Below are 15841 nucleotides of genomic sequence, written 5' to 3' on the forward strand. Positions count from 1 at the left end.
GTGAGTGGAAATGGCGTGCGTGTGCGAATGGCGCCGGAGCGCGAGTGCATTGCAGAGAGTGAGAATGAATGCACGACAGAGTCTGAAAGTGAAAGCGAATGCACATCGGAGTGTGATAGTGAGGGTGAGAGTGACACGGAGAGTGAGAAGGATGAGGAGCGTGTGCGACGATGCACACCTGAGTTGGTCGTGGCGAGTGTGCGGGAATGCACACCGGAGCATGTGATTAGGTGTGCGCTGAGTGGGTGGATGCAAGAGTGCACCTCCATGAGTGGTACGCCGGTACGGAGTACGTACCGGGAGAGTGTGCGCAAGAAGGTGCGTGAGAGAGGTGTGTTATGGAGTGTGCGAGCAGCGAGTGGTGTGCACCTGTGTGGAGCAAAAGGGAATGCACGAGCGAGTGCAATGACGGAGTGTATGAGAGGCGTTGGAGCGCCGGGTTTTGCGAGAGAGAAAAGGAACGCGTGGTGTGAGCATGCGAGGGGAGCATCGACGCTAACCGGGACAGTGTTCAGGCCGACGTATAGCCGACGCGAGCTCTCGGGGCGCGGTGTTCTTTTGTTATTTATGTGCTGCGGGGGCCGGCGGGGATCGGTGCCGCGTCGCTCCTGCACGGAGCGCCGTGCACGATTCGGGCCGGGCTCCGCCCTGCACGGTCGGTGCCGCGCTTTGTTAGGCAAAGCGATCGGCCCAGTTCGAGGGGAAGGAGAAGGGTTCGGAGCGGCGCCCCCTTGTGATAGCGGCGCTCCGGCCAGGGAAGGCTGGGCAATCGCACTTAGGAGCGCAAGGCCCTGCGTAGGGATGTTGCTTGGAGCCTTGGTCCGACAAAACCTCCTCCCCTGAATCCAAATGCCGGACGGACCCAACCTGCAGGAGACTGACCATCCGCACGCATTGCCGGCTTTTCGAAGCCGAGCTGTAAGAATGTATTTCCCGCACCGAGAGGCTCAGAGTAGTGGAGGGATAGCGATAGTGATGGTAAATGGTATACGGTGTAGAGGGATGGCAGATCTACCATCCCTCACATTGTATCTTTGGGCAAAGGAGCTATAGTTTTATGGGGATTGGCAGTACCAAACTAGCCCGGGAGGGTTAGGATAATGTTAGGATCTAGAGATGACTATAGGAGACTTGAGAGTTAAGTAGTGACTTTGTACAGGTAGTGGGGACGTAGAGTAGAGTAGTTGGATTATAATGACGAGGGAGTGCTTAGTATAAGGGATGACGGGGAGCACCAGTATTAGAAGGGAGTAGATAGCTTAGATGATGCTGTGTGTGTGAGTAGGTTTCGAATGAAATGAGGAATTGGTATGGAAGTTCTTTGTGGTGAGGGTGATGAAGTGAGGCAATGCTCGAGAGAGGTGTGTGTGCGTGTGTGTGTGTGTGTGTGTGTGTGTGTGTGTGTGTGTGTGTGTGTGTGTGTGTGTGTGTGTGTGTGTGTGTGTGTGTGTGTGTGTGTGTGTGTGTGTGTGTGTGTGTGTGTGTGTGTGTGTGTGTGTGTGTGTAAAAGTGGAATAAATGTTCTGGAATGAATGGTGTGGAGTGAGTAGTGTGGAATACGTGGAGTGTATGGTGCGAAGGAGTGGATGGGGGAAGGATGGACCCCCTCACGAGTACCCGGGGAGGGTAGATTAAAGTTAGGTAGCGGGAGTAGGTAAATTGTGGTTGGATATTGACATCTGTGGTGCGGGTAGTTGCACAGAAGTGTTTTGTTGGGTGCATGAGTGTATGGAATGGCTGGGCGTGTGGCCTGTTAGTGAGTGTGGTTGGTTGAGCACTCCGCCACTGGTAGTCTGTCGGCCAGGTGAGGCCGCAGGTAGGCTCTGGGAGCCAAGTAGAGTTCAATGGGGCCCGTGGATCCCGAGAGAGGACCCGGGTAGCCCAATGCCAGAGGGAGCATTAGTGGGGTAAGGGAGCCAGAGGGCCTTCCCCAGGTTAGGGTGAGGAGCTAGGTAAGCTCGGGTGGCAACTGCAGTGGCGGAGGTGTGCAGGTGAGTGGACCTGCTGGTGAGCCACACGACCCAGCCCTGAAATTGTGCAAGGGCACAGGTTGAAAAATCGGGGGAGTGAGACCCCAAATTAGTAGAGCGCCACAGTATGTGCAATGGGAATTGGTTTTTAGAACCACATAGAGTAAAGTTGGCCAATGGATTGGCAGAGCAAGACCCCGGGTAGTGTAAAGTGTTAATGTCATTTAGAAGTATAGCTAGGATGAAAATCTCTTCGCACCATCCGCAATCCGCATCCACTCACCTCGGTGATAAAACTCCACACCACATTTTTTGCAAACATTTGGAATGCAAGATGCATCTCGACGTGGGTGAGACATTGTTTGATATTCCATCTCTTCCTCCTTTGGAGGGATTGATGATGAATTTGGTTTAGAGGGGATGGGAAAGACAAGACGTAGAGACGGATTTGTAAATGGTGTAAATACGGGGTAGGGGCAAGGGTAGAGTAGGTGACATGGGGGGTGACGAACGGTTAGGGACGAGCTTTCTCGGCTCGCTCTCCCGCGCCCTTCATGTCTGCATTATCTTGTATTGATGTGTACCCTTGCGCCCCTGCCCGCTGATCTGCTTGTCCTTCCTTCCCCACTCATGGGCCTTGTTCTTTTGTGCCCGAGGGAAGTGTGCAGGTGCCTCCTGCCTGCACTGATGCACCATATGGACCACACGTTCTGTGGCCTCGCACCACCTTATGGACCACACGTTCTGTGGCCTGGCGTCTCTGCTGGGACCGACCATTGCTGCCGGCGGTGTCTGCCTTGCGGACCACTGTGTTTTTAAGTGGCACCCATGCCCAGCAGTGGACCACCGGAGTTGGCCCTGCTGGCCAAATCAATAATAAAAAGCGGACGTGGTTTGTGCCCTTTTTCATAAATAATTAACATCAAGCAAGAAGATCAAGACAACCAGAAACAGCGGCTCAGCAGAGCAGAGAAGCAGAAGACATCATTGCTTATTTTTAAAACGTTTGTTTTGTGCATTTTGGTGATGGTGCTTTTATGGTGCTTTTGGTGCATTTTTTCTTTATTGGTGCATATTGGTGCATATGGTATGGTGTATCGGTGCAGCGCATGGCAGTGGTATTTTTCCTCTTTTCAAAAAGATCTTTCTCTTCCCACAAAAGACAGGTCCTGGGTTGTAGTTGTAAATAATCAAAATAGTGGTGTTTTTGTAAATAATGCTCCCCACCGGCTAAATGTTTAGTTTGAAGACCATTCCGCAATTCGGTTAATTGTGGGTGTGAGTCCGTTAGATAGGATGCAACGCAGCAGGCGGGACATGTTTAGTGTTAAAACTGTTGCACTCAGGGTGAGGTTAAAAGTAGAGGGTAACCACACCTAAGTGCCACACTAAGTTAAAAGATAGCCCTTGTGTGTCGGCTCGGGACGAGCCTGGAAAAAGGGAGGGTGCAGTGTTGCGGTTTTAGAACCCACACTTTTGTAAATAATAATCACTTGTAAATATGACGGTAAAGGTTAAAGGTTGCACCCCTAGTTAGTCCACAAGCAACACGTAGGCCACCATAGGAACTCAGTTATTTCCTTATTATGTGTTTTAGATAAGGCCATGTTTCCAATAGTTGAATCTGCGTTGCATCAATCAAATAAGGAGTAGGCCCTTTTGTTCATTTTGCGACCTCTCTCCAAATTCTGTTACGCGCCTTGGTTAGCGTGCGCACAGGCGCCGCCATTGACCATGCGGTCGGCTCAAGGAAGAAGGGGGCGGAGCGCCAAGGACAAGGTGTGGCCACGTCAACTACTCATCAAAGGCGTGGCCGGTAAGCCCCACCAGCCAACCAGGGCTGATGAAATATCTCTGGTGGGCGTGGCTTGATAAAGCGCGGAGTGATCTGGGAGCGCGTAATATAAGCGCGAGCGCAAGCCTTTACACCAGGTCCGATGAGAGAGACGAAACTGCGCAGAGCCCCTTTGACAGACTTTGAGGGGAGACGGCTTGTGGTGCTGCTTCGGACTGCGCAGAGAACCTGTTCAGCGGCGCTCTTGCATACAAACATTGAGGGAGAGAGAGCGTTTGGCACGATATACGTTTATCATGTACGCAGCATCCCAGTCCCCCCGCTATATGTAAGGTCCGCTCGCGGTCAACGACACGTGGCGCGCTGCCGGCCTGCTGTCTTTTCCACCACCACCACGGTACGAGTTGGGACCGGACGAGTGATCTGGACCTTCCACCCTACCAGCTACAATCCCCGTGTGAGTGTGTCTGTTTGTCTGGGGTTGTAGAGTAAGACTATATAAGACTGCCCTGTTTCCTTCTCCTTCTTCCCTTCTTGTACATTCTTTCCTTTCTTCTTCTTCTTGGTTTTGTACATAATTAATAAACCCATCGTTGTTCTTCCCAAACTCTGGTTTCCTCTTATCCGATCGCTTTAGTCTTTTCTCGATTGAGTACCTGTGGCACGATAGGAATCGCTCCGAATCGGGTTTAGTCCTTGTTTACGGCCTGAGTCGCGGCTTGCTTCGCTCGGCGTGTCCACTACCGCCGCGGCTCGAGCGGGGCTCATTTCCTCGCTTCCCGGAAGGCGCTGGTAATTCGGTAATAGGAACAATTTGGCCTTCCACCCTATTCAGCGCTGACCGGAAGTGACGTCATAGCTCCAGGACTCGGGACGGCCAGCTTAAAGGACGAGGGGATTAATCCCCCCTTGATAAGGGGAGCGCCGACCCCCGAATCTGTAACAATATATATACAGACTTGGCATTTAATATGGAATATATATTTTTTCTTGACTTGGGTTTACTTTCTGAACTCAGTATATCAATCTGGTGAGTTTCTTTTACGCTTCGGTGATTTCTTTCTTAAAAGAACCATGTCACCGATTGTTTGTCGCAGCAAGAAGTCAATAACAGGATTATATCACAGGTGGCGTGACAAAATTTACGGACAGGTACATTTGACGATTGGCTTCACAATCGGGTATATAAGGGTTGTTGCGTTCTGTATTCGTGGAAAACAACTGCTGCACGTCTACAAAAGTTATTGCCGCTTCCCCTGGAGATGGTGCGTCAACTCGACAATGCTGTTTGTCATTTAGTGGTGGCTTTACGAAATTCCGGCATGATACAGCATGCTATTGCTCGGCAGTATGGCATTACTCAAGGTCAGGTGTCAAAGATCCTGAAACGAAATGCTCAGAGGGGTGTCCCTACTCCAATACCGAGGTCAGGACGTCCCCACAGAACCACAAGGAGGGATGATCGCCAGCTGCACCGGTTAGTCCGCAATGGCCGTACCAAGTCAGCTAATCGGCTTAGGGCTGAGTGGCAGCAACTGACAAATGTGCCTGTATCCAGAAGGCTAGTCAACCAACGACTGGTTCAAGCTGGCTATTGTGCCAGGCGTCCCCTGAGAAAGCCACGTCTGACCAGACAACACCGCCAGCACCGATTGCAGTGGGCCAGAGAGCACCGTCAATGGCAGCCAGGACACTGGAATCACGTGATCGTCAGTGACACGTCTAGATTTCTGGTCTATCGTCAATATGGCCGCGTCCGAGTGCGCAGACAAGTGCATGAAGCCTACAACGAAGATTGTATAGTGCCAAGAGTCCAAGCTGGAGGTGGTGGGGTGACCGTTTGGGCTGCTTTTCATGCAGGGGGCAAAACTGACCTGGTTGTTCTGAATGGAAACCTGAACCAGTTCAAGCACAGGGCCATTCTGGAAGAAACATTGCTTCCATTTGTTCGTGCAGCCTTTCGAGGAAACTTTGTCTTCCAAGATGACAATGCACGGCCTCATCGTGCTCGCATGATCCAACACTTTCTTGCTGACCGTGGTGTAGAGCATATGGAGTGGCCTGCCATGTCCCCGGATATGAATCCGATTGAGAAGTTGTGGGCAGAATTAACGCGTCGAATCAACAACTTGGACCAGCAGCCTGCCTCTGTGCGTGAATTGCAGCAGGCTATTGACACTGCATGGCAAGCGATTCCTGTCCAAACCTTGGCAAATCTCGTGAACAGCATGCCTCAACGTGTACGTGCTCTCCTGAATGCTCGTGGGGGTTACACAAAGTACTGAACTGTAATTTTACTGTCCGTAATCCCAGTCGTAATTTCACTTTTGTTTTTGTTAAAAAAAAATTTGGGCTAATGTGCAAAATAAAGAGATACTTCTGGAAAATGCACAGAAGTTTAACACAGTACTGTCCGTGAATTGAGTTCGATATCAGTTTACATCACTTTCAAGGATCAATTTATTTGCTTCGAAATGTCAAATGTGGTTTTTGTTTCTTTTCAAGGTCACATCAACAAAATCTAGAATAATTTCAACATAATTCCAATGAACTTTTGGTTCTAAGTCATCTTGAAAAGTAAGTTCACCCCCACAAAAAAAATATTCCATATTAAATGCCAAGTCTGTATATATACACGTTGTTTTTGTGTTTCTGGAGCACGACCATGGCTGGTATTGTGTCCGGGTTGGACGTGGTGATGTGTGGGTTGCATGATTCGTGGAGTGTCCGTTAGGTGTTGTACATGTATGGGTGCGGGGTTAGGGTTTGAGTGTTGTTTGTTGCTCACCTTATGCAGTTGCTTGCACCCACTAGTTTTTGTCATTTGTATCATAGGTATGTATTGTGAGGGTATCTCCACAGTCTCCCCAGTAAGACCACCTTCTTGACGTGCCATGCTTCCAGTACCAACCTCTGTCGTTTGTTAGATGTCTTGTCGAGTACATGGGTCCCAGCAATGTCAAATTTGTGGCCAGATTGCATGCAATGATGCGCTATGACTCTCTTTTCTTCAAAACCATTTTGGGGATGGTGGTCAAAGATGTTAAACTGTCTTTGTAAGACATTTGCTTCTTTTATTTATTTATTTATTTATTGTATACAGAGTTGAGGCTCGTGTAAGAGCTAACACATTACACACAAGAACAAGCACAGACCCATAAAACATACAATAAACAAGCGTTCTGAGTATTGCGCTGCAATACATGTCCCCTACCGGCAGTCTGTCCTCCAGAAAACTGTTGGTGAAATTACCAAAGTTCAAAGTGCCATAACTTTGTCAAAAATGCTCGAAACGTCGTGAAGTTCGAACTTGATCTGTAACTTATCATGAGGAAACCATGTACCAAGGTTGAAATCATTAGCATTAAGAGTTTAGAAAAAAAAGTCTGGAAAACTGTTCTTTGCGTGACGGACTGATTGACTGACTGACAGACTAACATACGGAGGGACGGAGTGCAAACCTAGAGTCCCCTCCGGTGTACACCGGTAGGGGACTAATAAAGGGAGTGGGAGGCGAGGGGGAGAGAGAGGAAAGTCGAGAAAACAACAGTCGAAAACAGGGACATTGGTAGATCTGTGGACGAGAGAGGGCCGGTGGGAGGAGGTGGGGGGCGGGTGGTCGGGGAGGGGGAGGGGTACACGGTATAAAGCAAATGAATATTCCTCGGAATTTCAGGAAAGAAGTTGGAAATTGAAGGAGGTGGATTTGGAGTGTTTTAACGGGGGTAGAAAAGATCAAGGTTTTGGATGGGGGAAGATAAGAGATGGTGGTGAACAGCTGTTTTAAAGACTTGGAGGGAGGAGTAGAATTGAATAGAGTGAAGGAGTTTGTTCCAGAGGCGGGAGTAAATAGGAATGAAAGGGTGAAGGTGAGCAGAGAGTCTTGATTTTGGCGGTTTCACCAGAAGAGGGTTGCTGGCAGATCTTGTGCATCCTGCAGGAATATTTGGGGGACAGAGCACAGAGAGAGCTGGGGTAGCAAGGTCGGAGAGGAGTCGGTACAACAACAACAACAACAACAACAACATGCATTTTAAGGCCATTTTCCCTGCTAGAGCGGGGGTTAGCCTTGCGGTCCCCATAACAATCTTCTCCATTTTGCCCTATTTTCTGCATCTCTCCTTGTTAACCCCCTTGCCCGCATTTCTTCTTCCACCATCTTTAGCCAAGTCTTTCTCGGTCTTCCCCGTCCTCTACTTCCTTCCACATTAACTTCCATCACTCTTCTCAACCAGTCACTTTCATCCTTCCTCAACACATGACCAAACCATCTCAACCTGTTCCTCTTCACAGCATCAATCACAGGCAATATTCCCATCATCTTTCGCAATTCATCATTTGTCTTCCTCTCTCTCAACGATACTCCACACATCCATCGAACCATTCGCATTTGCACCTTTTCCAGCCTTCGTTACTGCTCTACGTTCATTACCCAAAATACCCATGTCTCGCTCCCATAAATCATAACACTTCTCACACATGCAGCAAACACCTTTCCCTTCAGCTTCAGCGACACTCTCCTCCTCATCAGCACGCCACTCAGTTCCCGAAACTTCTTCCATGCACATCTCACTCGAGCAACCATTGCCGAGTCTGATCCACCTTCTCCATTCAGCATGTCTCCGAGGTAGCAAAATGTTTTCACACCTTCCAGCTTCACGCCGTCTCCAATATCCAACTCAACATTTCCTCCATCTGCAGCTCCCTCTGTGCACTCCTTACATTTGAATGTAGCTGCCACACTGGTAAATGACCCTCTCAGACCACTACATTTTTGATGAACCCACTCAGCGCACATTGTACATTGAATGGAGTTCACTCCGACACCCTTCCTGCACACAGCACACGGCCACTTCCCAGTTCTTTCCACCTCACCACATGCTTTACCACTTGCCATCACCTTCGTCTTTCCGATATTCACCTTCAGACCTTTTGTCTCCATACATTCCTTCCACTTGTTCATCTTTTCCTTCAGTCCATCCATACTTTCCGCAATCAACACCAGATCATCTGCATACAACAACTCCCACGGTAAACCCTCCTTTACGTTCTGAGCCAGCACCTCCATCACAGCTACAAATAGCAGTGGACTTAGTACCGACCCCTGATGCACTCCCACCTTCACCTCAAACTCACCACTGTTCCCGTCCTTCATCCTTACACATGTGCGCGCTCTTTTGTACATTGCCATCACTACTCTGATCAACCATTCCTCCACTCATAACTTCCTCAATGCCCATGTCAATACTTTGTGTGGAACCCTATCGAATGCTTTCTCCAGATCAACAAACCCAAAAAACAACTTCTTCCTCTTATCCATGTACTTCTCCTGCAACTGCCTCACAATGAAAAGCGCATCTGTCGTTCCTCTTCCTGGCATAAATCCAAACTGCATTTCGTCGATCTTCACTTTCTTCCTTATCCTCCTCTCCAACACCCTTTCCAATACCTTCATTCCATGTTCCAATAACTTTATCGCTCGGTACGAGCCACACTCCAGAGGGTCACCTTTCCCCTTGTATAGAGGGACGAGGGTACTCAGTTCCCAATCCACTGGAATGCGGCATTCTTTCACCACCAGATTACAGATCTCTGTCATTCTCTTCACACCCCAACTTCCTGCTGCCTTCAACATATCTCCCACAACTCCCGTCGGCCTCCCGCTTTTCCACTCTTCATTGCTTTTATCACTTCCTCAACTTCCTTCTCAGTTATCTTCTCTGCCGGTCCTAAAACTGGGTTACTCTCTATGTTGCCATCCCATTCATTCTCTGTCGGTAGATAAAGAATATTCCCTATTGTAATAGTGGAAGTTTGTACCAGTCTTAAAATATTGTTATGCAGATCAGACGAGCGATTTTATCACTTGAAACGATGTGGACTTCATGTTCTACTCATTGTTTTGGCTATTTTGTGTTTTGACTATGACGTGTAGGTGTTTTCTGAAATCGGACTCCTCTTCCATGCCAAGGAGGAACGGCCTGCTTTGGCCCTCCAGTGCCGACCCATAAAGCAAGATGCAGAGCAAGTCTGGTCGCAGCCTCAGTGACAATGGTCATAGTATTTCTGCTTGGCACCCACTCCAGGCCGAATCACCAGGTACATTGGTATTGGTTGAGAAAACTGCCGTTAATATAAAAGAATGTGTCTTTAGAGGCTTCCTATTGTTGGGACTTCATTACCCTGCACTCGTGAAGCAAAAAGCAGGGAAAGGCATTTGGTTGCTTATGTGCGTACGTATGGCATATGTGCGTATGTGTCTGCATTTTTAAAAATTCATTTTCTCGGCAACCGTTGATCCGATTGACACAACATTTTACCATAGGAGTGCCTACACATGTAGAATTTTTTAAAATTCATAATTATAACGTCATAGGTCATGTGGTATGGACACCATCTTGGAAAAACGTCACACCTCAATATCTCCCAAACCACTCAAATGAAAAAATTGAAACATGGCTCATTGTCAAGTACTCCCCAAACGGAATAAGACAAGTTGATTATGTCATCAGTGCCTTCATTATGACATCATAATTCGACAAGTACAACGCTTGTTCTGATCAGTATGAAAAAAAAATTCCTCTGCAACTGTCAGTCCGATGGACACAACATTTTCATATGAGCGGCTCCTCCTGTAGAATTTTTTAAATGACAATTATGACGTCATATGTCACGTGGTGCAGGTGCCATCTTGGAAAAATCGAAAAAAGTTGCACCTCTATGTCTGAAACCGCTCCATGGAAAAATTGAATCGTGGCTCATTGTCAAGTACTCCCCTTCGGGAATAAGATATGTTAATAATTATGTCATCGGTACCTTAATTATGACGTCATAATTTGACAAGTACAACGCTTGATTCTATCAGTATGAATTTTTTGTTTCTCAGCAATTCTTTGTCAGATTGACATAAAATTTTCACCATAGGAGTGCCTCCTCTTGTAGAATATGTTAATGATACTTATGATGTCATAGGTCACATGGTGCAGGCGCCATCTTGGAAAAACTTCGCACCTCTATATCTCTGAAACCACTCCGTTGAAAAAATTGAGACCTGGCTCATTGTCAACTACTCCCCATGGGGAATAAGATGTGTTAATGATGTCATCGGTGCCTTCGTTATGATGTCATAAGTCGACAAGTACAACACTAATCCGATCATGATGAATTTTTTTGTTCCTCTGCAATTATTGGTCCGATTGACCCGTAATTTTCATAGTAGGAGCGGGCTCCTCCTGTAGAATAGTTTAATTATAAGCATGTGGTGCAGGCGCCATCTTGGAAAAACCGAAAAAAGTTGCACCTCGATTTCTCCAAAACCGCTCAATGGAAAAAATTTAAACGTGGTTCATTGTAAAGAACTCAATATGGGGAATAGGTGTTGTTAACGACGTCATTTGTGCCATAATTATGACATCATAATTCGAAAGGGACAACGCTTAATCTGATCAGCTTGAAATTTATTGACCATGATCTATGCAACAATTATATTAGAGACTATTAATTTATGATGTCATCGCTCACATGGTCTGGCAGCCATATTGGATCAAGGAAAAAAAACAAAAAAAAAACGTTCAAAAGCAGAAGAGTTGGCTCGCACCAAGCTGATTGTGCAGGTTAAGTATTCTATGAATACCATCTAGTTAGGTTAATTAATTGAGCTATGTATCAGGTGATGCAGAATTAAACATTACATCTGTGTAAATGTTTTGTTATTTCTGAATCCAAAAGTAATCGAGTGTTGCGATTATATAACATGTATCGTTTTACATCTTTTGGTTTTAGATTTAAGTTTTGGACATAATTCACTTTAAATCGTCTTTCCCAGAAAATAAAAGTATGGCACCATGAAAAAACGTTTGTAAATGGAACATTTCACAACAATAGAAATAGCAAGTAAGTTGGTTGGGTTAGAAAAGGTTAATGGGGGTAATAAAGATCGTGGGTCAGATTTAAGAATGACGAGAGATGGTGGTGCCCTGCTTACTTGAAGCCAATGGAAAGAATGAGACAGAACAGCTCCTGGAGGACAGTTCGTTCGATGGGAGAACTGCATAATAAAAGAGTTGAGATGTGTGTTGTCAGCCTGGATTTTGGAAGTTTAACTGGGACGTGGGGAGTGGGGCTTGTGGGTTCCTGGGATAATGAATGCATCCTGAAGTATATGGGGAGGGTTGGAGGAAAGAGAGCAGAGGGAGCAATCTTGGAGGAAAGAGCATAAAATGACTTGACAGACCGAGTTGGGAGGGGAATAAGGCTCAGAGAGAAAGTAAAAAAAAAAGTGGGGTAAGAGGTAGCACCAATAAATACAAATTCTTTCTTTTGATTAAAGCTGTTGTTATTATCAGACTCTGTGTAATGGTTATGTTTGGTCATGGTGCACTCTGTGTCTGTCAAGTCGGCGGTCCGAACCCAGGCCGAGTCATACCAAGGACTTCAAAAGTGATACGTGCTGCTTTCCTGCTTGGAAGTTCAGCATTTAAAATGATAGGGCATGGACAATCCCTATTGGTTGGAATCCATTGGGAGGAGGAAATTCTTCCTTCGGAAATGCCCTGCTGAATGTAGTGAGAAAGGTAGCGCCATTGTTGTGACATCACTTGTACCCAGAGAACCCTGGGGAAGTGACAACACTTCCCCCAAGCTGTGTGTGTGTGTGTGTGTGTGTGTGTGTGTGTGTGTGTGTGTGTGTGTGTGTGTGTGTGTGTGTGTGTGTGTGTGTGTGTGTGTGTGTGTGTGTGTGTGTGTGTGCTGTTGGTTGTCATCTCCATATGCAGGCTTCAGAAGGTGGAACTAAGCTCTCCCATGTCTGGAGTCTCTCACTTTTGTGTGTGCGTGCATGTATACAGCTCCTTCAGCAAGTATTCACACCCCTTAACATTTCTCACATTTTGTTGTGTTGCAGCCTCAATTTAAAATTGATAAAATTTAGATTTTTTGTCACTGATCTACACACAATACCCCATAGTGTCAAAGTGGAATTATTTTTTCTAAATTGTTACAAAATATTGTTACATTTGTGGGGGGTACCAGTGAAATACCTTGGGGCCAGATAGGATTGTATAGGGAGGGTAGTGGGACTCTGATTGGAGTGCGTGTGGACGTCATCATGGAATGTTTGAGACCGAGGAGTAAAAAGGACATGTCCCGGCATTTTCCTTCTCTCGGTTCTTGGTGTTCATGCTAGCAGTCGCATTTTCCCTCTCTTGGCTCTGGATTTTATAGCGTGCAGTCGCACGTCCCGCTCTCTATATAACACCGCCATAGTTGGAGTGAACGCCTCGGAGTGAAGCTTGATCGGCCATTTGTCACCTTGGGGATCTTAATCCCCAGGAACATGGCAACATGTAATAAACAATGAAAAGCTGAAATATCTTGAGTCAATAAGTATGCAACCCCTTTGCTGTGACCCTCCAAATTGAGCTCAAGTGCATCCAATTTCCTTTGACCATCCTTGGTATGTCTCAACCACTTGATTGGAGTCCACCTATGGCAAATTCAATTAATTGATTGGACATGATTTAGAAAGAAACACATCTTTCTATATAAGGTCCCACAGTTGGCAGTGCATGTCGGGGCAGAAACTCTACCATGAAGTCCAAGGAACTGTCCATACAACTCTGAGATGGAATTGTGAGGAGGCATAGATCTGGGGAAGGGTATAGTATTGTTGCGGATATGAGGATTGCATTTTTTTGATTGTGTGTATTGTAGTGGTAAATTGTTGTGTAACCTTGGTTGAATATGGCCCCTCCTGCCTCCAGAGTTGTGTAAAGGTAAAAAGGGCGTCCCGGTAGTTATTCCATGAAACACCACATTGCAGGACCCGATAAAACCCTTGTTCAGTAGCTTATATCTTATTATGTGTTTTAGAGTAAGGCCTTGTCTTCCATTAGAATAATACTCCATTGCACCGAATCAATTAAGAATAGCTCCCCTTCAATAATTCCATTTCCCAGCCAAACTCTCCATCTGTGGGTAAAGCAGTTCACAAGCGTGGGGTGCACGCCCTCTCAATTCGCTGCTATAGTGAATATGTGCTCCGTGCTCTGTTTGAACAGGAGGGGCGGGGTCGCTAGGGAGAGGCAAGCCCAGGGCGCGCCACGAAGGGCGGGGCTGTGCAGCCCCATGCCCAAATAAGGAAACAAGCCCGTGGCTCGCCACGAGGGGCGTGCCGTCGGCGCGATGCCCAAATAAGGAGACAAGCCCGTGGCTCGCCACGAGGGGCGTGCCGTCGGCGCGATGCCCAAATAAGGAGACAAGCCCGTGGGATTACCATACAAGGTCACGAAACAGAGCACGGGGGAGGAGGGCGGTACCGAAACCGAAGGGGGCGTGTCGGACCCGCGCTGAAGGTTTGGAGAGAAGGGTGCGACGATCGCTGGGACAAGCTACACGAGAGATACGGCAGATGAGTCCAGGTGCGTAAGAGGGCGTGTCAGTCCCGCGCTGGAGAGAAGTGAGAGGAAGGAAATACGAGCTGAGCTGCGTGGAGAGGTACACGACAAAGAAAGGGTCCAAGAGAAAGCAGACGAACTTTTACGAACGAGTTGCAAAGAGATACGGCAGATGAGTCCAGCCCCGTTTCAACCAGCCGCGTGAAGCCCTGACGGGGCAGCGAGTGACCCTGCTGGCGTGCGCTGTAAAGCCGAATACCAGGAGCTGCCGGCGTGCACTGTAAAGCGGAATACAAGGAGCTGCCGGCTCCCCGCTTCCCGCCCGGAGTGGACCTGCTCGCTGTGCCCTGTGATCCCACCTGCTCATCCTTTCCAGCCATTCCTGCCTGCAAGTTCCCCATTTGCGTACGTGAGTTTGTTTTGTTCGTGCTGTCCTGGGTAGTAACTAAGTCTGTATAAGCTAGTAATTTTCACTGTGTCACCTGCGTTTTCATGTCTGCTGTAAATACCCGTGACTGCTCTTTTTGCTTATGTGTGTAAATAATAATAAACCCCGTTACTCTTCTGTACGTCTTCTTCTTCCTCTTTGCATTCGTCGTCTTAGTCTTTTCCCGATTGAATAGCGGTGGCGCGATACGGCCAACGTTTGGGTGAATCGGGTTTAGTCGGGGTCGCGGAGCCTCCGCTCGGCAAACATACCATCCTTAACCGCGGACCGTAACAGTATAAAACTATTTCTAGAGTGTTGAAAGTTCCCAAGAGCTCCATTATTGCAAAATGGAAAGAATATGGAACTACCCAGACTCTTCCTACAGCCAGATGTGACCAAAAATCCAATGACCACTCTGACAGAACTACAGAGTTGCTTGGCTGAGATGGGAAAACCTGCCAGAAGGACAACAGTCTCGAGAGCACTTCATAAATCTAGGATTTATGGGAGTAGTCATACGGAAGCCACTCCTGAGAAAAAGGCACATGAAAGCATGCCTGGAGTTTGCAAAAAGGCATGTTAAAGACTGAGGGCATGAGCAAAAGATTATGTGGTCTGATGAGATGAAAATTGAACTGTTCTCAATGCAAAGCGCTACATCTGGTGGAAACAGAGCACAGCTCATCACCCATCTAACACCATCCCTATGGTGAAGCATGGTGGTGGCAGCATAATGCTATGGGGATGCTTTTCAGCGGACTGGGATGACTGGGAGACTTGTATGGATAGAGGGAACAATGAATGCAAAATTCGAACGATGCAAAAGACCTCAGACTGCAGCGATTATTGACCCCAAGCATACAGCTAAAGCAACACTGGAATGGCTTCAGAACAAGAGTGTGAAAGTCCTCAAGTGGCCAAGCCAAAGCCCAGACTTGAATACCATTGAGAATCTTTGGAAAGACTTGAAGATTGCTGTATACCGACGCTCCCCATCCACCTTGACAGAGCTTCAGCAAATCTGCAAGGAAGAATGGGAGAAATTCCCCAAATCCAGATGTGCAAAGTTGACAGACATTCCCAAGAAGACTCGACGCTGCCAAAGGCGCTTCTACAAAGTATTGACTCAGGGGGTTGAATACTTATGTAAATTAGATATTTTTGTATTTAATTTTAAATTATTTTGTAAAAATTCCACTTTGACATTATGGGGTATTATGTGTAGATTATTGACAAAAAATCTCAGCTTAAT

General features: G+C 47.1%; 1 protein-coding gene across 2 annotated transcripts in view; it reads left to right on the forward strand.

Moving 5' to 3' along the window:
• TBC1D5 (TBC1 domain family member 5) overlaps positions 1-15841 on the forward strand; it is a 124807-nt gene that overhangs the window by 16617 nt on the left and 92349 nt on the right. For both annotated transcript variants that reach the window (XM_068126756.2, XM_068126757.2), the window contains exon 2: positions 9701-9864. In XM_068126756.2, coding sequence (XP_067982857.2) covers positions 9783-9864 — 82 coding nt within the window. In that variant the 5' untranslated portion in view covers positions 9701-9782. The remainder of the gene's footprint in view (positions 1-9700; positions 9865-15841) is intronic.

This window comes from Myxine glutinosa, chromosome 10 (assembly GCF_964187855.1).
Source record: "Myxine glutinosa chromosome 10, kmMyxGlut1.1, whole genome shotgun sequence".
In the NCBI taxonomy this organism is placed as follows: Eukaryota; Metazoa; Chordata; class Myxini; order Myxiniformes; family Myxinidae; genus Myxine; species Myxine glutinosa.